Here is a 5,385-nt window from a genome sequence, read left to right as displayed (position 1 = left end):
TCTTTTTTTTATTTATTCAATTATTCTTACCAAAAAAAAGATATGGGATCCAAATTCTTTGCACCAACCTCTCACCAACTTTGACAATGATCAACCATCCTACCCACAAACTCTCTTTTTGGGTGCACCTCCTACTTCAAAAGGCATGCCAATATAAATATTATTGCTTTGCCCCACTCACCAACCATGATCTTGAGGTATTTGTCAGATATAATATTTCTTCTCCCTCCGTTCTATTTTATATGATGTAGTTTAACTTTACACGAAGTTTAAGAAATAATTTTTTTCAAATTTGTGGTCTGAATAAGTGATAAATAATTTGTGTAAATATAAATTATTTCTTTAAAGGTATAATTGATATTTTAGAGTTAAATCATTACTAAATATAAAAATGTGTTTTTAGATTGACTAAAAATAAAAATGAGTCATATAAATTAGAATAGAGAAAGTAGTACTCCATCTGTCTTAATTTATGTGAAATTTTTGTTTTTCGAGAATCAAATAGTCTAAGTTTGACTGGAAATTTGCATATGGAATCTTCAATTTTTTTGAAATGAAATTTATCTATTTGTAAATACATAAAAAATATTATAAGTCACAATAGTTGACAATTTAAAATATTTAAAAGATATACAAAAAAATTTTGATAAAAAATAGACTTGTTTGAATCTCGAAAAAAATATATCAAAATGTGTTACTTATTTCATTTTGAATAAAAGCAAGGGGTCATAGGACCCTCGCAAAATTAAAGTGTCTTCTAATGAGATAATTATATATTCTCTTTTCTTAAATTTTGTGTCAAAATAAACTAAATTAATCTTTTTGAAACCGATATGAAGTTGTCTTAATAAAATATTGGGATATCGACGACACTTATACACGACTAAGTATTTCTAATGAAGGTCCTTTGCTGGTTTCTTTTACCTAGTCTTTGAAACAAATCAAGCCGTTGAATGAAGTAATCTAACGGCTGAAAGTCATCCTTAACTACTCAGTGGGACCCATCAAGCAATGACAAAACTCGCCAACCATAAACCCGGTTGACGGCCGGTCCATGCATACACGATAACTACAAAGTACTGGAATGAACCGGTCTCATTTTGTCCATATATAGGTTCATATATTCCATAGTTTCTCAACTCAAAAACTAATAGAAAATCCTTTCACAATAAACCAGAAAAATAATAATCAAAGAAATGGCTGAGAAGAATGGTGAAGTACAAGAAATCAAACACCAAGAGGTTGGCCACAAGAGCCTTTTGCAAAGTGATGCTCTTTATCAGGTATAACTGATCGTACATCGAAGGTTGATCAATTGAATATTCTTTTATCAAAAAGTTTATACTACTATATATTGAATCATGCTCATATTCTTAACCAAATTCCTAACTATATCGAAAAGCTCTTTAAGTTCTTATATTTAAACTTCTCCTGTTTCAATTTATGTGTTACTTTTCTTTTTTTAGATTTAAATTATATATCTAAATTTTGATCACTATTTTAGAATGTATTTTCCATAATATTTATTGACATAAGAAAAATTGCATTTTATAATAGTTTTAATTATCTAAATTTTGATTTTACCATACTGATGAGTTGATCTAATCAATTTAGTTTCAAATGTAATTTGTTAAATCAAACGGGTGATTTTCTCATTTATTACGATTATACTACTCCCATAAACTGAAAATCCATAAATCAAATTGCTAAAACTCTCAAGCCGATAAGCGAAAAATATCACATAAATTAAAGACAAACAGACTATATTAAGTTTGGTTATTACAAAAGAATAGCATATACAACAATATACTTTCTATCCAAACATGAAATCTTAAATTCGCCTCTGACTAATGATCGCTTCGTTTGTATTATATATAGTATATACTTGAGACCAGCGTATATCCCAGAGAGCCAGAATCCATGAAAGAACTTAGGGAGGTGACTGCTAAGCATCCATGGTGAGTAATTAATTAAATTTCATACCTAATTACGATACAATTATACATTGTTATTTTTTTCGAGTGAATTAATTAATTAATAATCTATATATGTTTGAAATTAACAGGAATCTAATGACAACATCAGCAGATGAAGGTCAGTTCTTGAACATGTTGTTAAAATTGATAAATGCAAAAAACACCATGGAGATTGGAGTATACACTGGCTACTCCCTTCTTGCTACCGCCCTTGCTATCCCCGAAGACGGAAAGGTACGTAACAATTTAACTTTAAAATATATATTTTTTTATTTTAATAAAATAATTTTCTAAATTAAATTTTATGTTAAGTTAACCAAACATATAAAATGAAACGGAGAGAGTAATATGATATGATAGATCGATTAGTTTTTTTCCACTAGCAGATTAGATAACTCCACCATAATTGTCCCAAATATGAATAAAAAAAAGTTTCTACTGAACATTGTAGTTGTTATATAATTTTAAATGTTATATTTTTTTCATTTATAATCTTATAAGGTGGGAGTAGGGTCAGAATATTATATTAGAGTTGATACCTCATATGATTTATAATATGAATACTTAACTACTAATAATTTACTAAATAAATTAAATTATTTTTTAAAACTTAGACATATACCACTTATGATAATACAACAACTACAATATATACCTTAATGGAGAAGGGTCAAATATGTCCTTTTACTATTTGAATTGGTACAAAAGTATCTTTCGTCCATGTTTCGGTCCTCAAATATTCTTGACATAATCTTTTGACTTAAAATACCCTTATTTCTAACGTCCACACTCATAGCATAAGGTAGATGGAAGACAATAATGTACCAAGTCAAATAGTTTAAGAGTATTTTAGGTTCTTCTTCGTTAAAATAATTTTAAATTACTTAATATATGAGCTTATATAATTAATCTGAATAATTTTGAGCCAAAATATTGATATCAAAGATATTTGAAAACCGAAAGATAGATGAAAAATAATTTTATACCGTTTAAATAGTTAAGGGGCATTTTAGAGTACCCTTCAAACAATATAGCAAAATATTCTTTTTTTTTCTTATCCCTTGGTTTTGTTTCTTCTATAGTTCTATGTACTACTATTTAATTAGTCTCTCCAAGGCATATGCATATAACTCCGTGAACCATTTATTTATATATTTTTGCAGATATTGGCAATGGACATTAACCGAGAAAATTACGAAATTGGCCTTCCCATAATCGAAAAGGCCGGTGTGTCACACAAGATTGATTTTAGAGAAGGCCCTGCTTTGCCTCTTCTTGATCAATTACTTGAAGATGTGAGTTTCATTTCATCCAACCTTAACCTTCCTCGTAAAAATAATCACTCGTAATTAATTATGAACTTTGTCGTTAAATTATTTCAGAAAAACAATCATGGCACATATGATTTCATATTTGTGGATGCTGACAAGGACAACTACATCAACTATCACAAAAGGATTATAGAATTAGTGAAAGTTGGTGGTTTGATTGGGTACGACAACACCCTATGGAATGGCTCTGTGGCTGCACCAGCTGATGCACCGATGAGAAAATACGTAAGGTATTATAGAGACTTTGTATTGGAACTTAACAAAGCCTTAGCAGAAGATCAGAGGGTCGAGATTTGTATGCTTCCTATTGGTGATGGCATTACCCTGTGCCGCCGTATCATCTGATCATTTTACACATTCTTCTGTTTTTTTTTTAATTCAACTACCAAAACAAAAAAGTGTCTTTCTTTGTATTTTTTTTGGTTATTATTATGAAAGGGAGAAGGTTATCCTTTTGATTTATGAGTTTATTTTCACTATTGTAATGATAAAAGAAATTGTATCTCAATGTACTTTTTGTAATTACAAGCAATATTGAACATTAATTTTCTTTTTGTATGCTTACTAAGACCATATGCAAGTATTATAAAGAAAAACTTCCGCAAGTTCTAATTATGCGTGAAAGCAAAATAAAAAAATTGAAAGAAATGTTAAACAATGATACCATTAAGGTCATGATTTAGTAGTTGATTCATATATTTTATTCTAATAGGATCATGATTGGGAAGTGCTTCATCCTTTAATGAATTTCACTTAAATAAATTTTAATTAATCAAATCAATATATTTTAAATTTCAGATGATTAAATATAATTTTGTTTCATTTTTTCTTGCTTTCTTATAAACGTTAGAAGAATATTGTTTTTTAAAAGTAATCCATGGGTTTGAATGTTAAAGGTTAATTCATACATAGCTTTGTATTGTAAGATTATATAGTGCACATAAATATCCACTTATAAATTTTTTGTTCTCTTATTTAATTTTGGCTCATACAAGCTAATCAGTTAAACTTGGTAGGACAATCGGTTCGGATAATCTGTTATAGCTTGCTTGATCAAATTTTTAGAAAATAAAAATGCTTATGTTTTAAAAAAAAATAGTACTTGTAAAAGAAAATGAATGTGTTTGGTTAAATTTTAAATAAATAGATGATATCTTTATTTTAATAATAATAGCAATAGTCTTTTTCCAGTTTTTAAGTCGAAGAAAAAAAAAGTGCTTTCAATTACTGCCTAGTGATAAACGTAATATGCGTTTATTTTTTTTGCTATTCACTAGGCTTTAAGAGTGAAATAAACCCGAATTTTCACACACAAACTCTCAAACATTATATAATCGTTGATAGCCAAATTATAATAACAACACTTGAATTACAAAGAGAAGTACTGAAATAACAAGTAACTAAAGATAGAGATAAGAATGATGATGAGAAGTTAAAGACTCTAAAGAGAAGATGAGAGGAAAAGACAGTTTCTTCATTATAAGCATAACTCTTCTGTCTAACCCCTATTCTTATTTAACTGATGGAAAAATCACCCCATACATCTATATGAGGAGTAATATTACAAGTTTTAGATCTACTTTTAAAATATTACTACTTATAACATTTTAATTGCAAGTTATAACATATCATTTTTTATTTATAATTCAAATAATTCCACTTCATTAAATAATTAGTCTTTTATAATTATATTTTAATTAATAGGTGAGATAATAAAATTAATAAGAGAGAATCAATGGTAATTATCTATTACATTTTTTTAGGGATTTTTTTTACCTTTCACTCATAATATTATACCTTTTTAGGAATTCTTTTACTGTTCACGTTCAACCTTTACTCAAATGGTAGATCTTTCTCTCTCACCATTATCATTCTCTCTCTCATCATCTTCATTCTTCTTCTTTGTACACTCTAAAGAACGACAAATCTTCTAAACAATACAAAGAATCAAGAGTTTAGGTTGACAAAAAAACATGTTGAAGAATCAAAAACATCAGCATACACTTAGAAAGGTCCCGGATTCGTTAGAAGGGGTTTCTAATGTTGAAATTAAGGCTTCATCTTTTAACATCTTGACT

The 5,385-nt window shown here is 28.2% G+C and overlaps 1 protein-coding gene across 1 annotated transcript; it reads left to right on the top strand.

The window, feature by feature from the left end:
- Positions 1-1,142: 1,142 nt before the first annotated feature.
- On the top strand, positions 1,143-3,684 carry LOC125864873 (caffeoyl-CoA O-methyltransferase 5). Its single transcript, XM_049544967.1, has 5 exons — positions 1,143-1,283; positions 1,879-1,958; positions 2,066-2,210; positions 3,140-3,271; positions 3,359-3,684. Exons 1-5 carry the CDS (start codon positions 1,197-1,199, stop codon positions 3,650-3,652), a joined length of 738 nt encoding a protein of 245 aa, XP_049400924.1. The 5' UTR covers positions 1,143-1,196; the 3' UTR covers positions 3,653-3,684.
- Positions 3,685-5,385: the final 1,701 nt, after the last annotated feature.

This window comes from Solanum stenotomum, chromosome 5 (genome assembly GCF_019186545.1).
Source record: "Solanum stenotomum isolate F172 chromosome 5, ASM1918654v1, whole genome shotgun sequence".
Lineage (NCBI taxonomy): Eukaryota > Viridiplantae > Streptophyta > Magnoliopsida > Solanales > Solanaceae > Solanum > Solanum stenotomum.
This window is presented reverse-complemented; position numbering and strand designations above follow the sequence as displayed.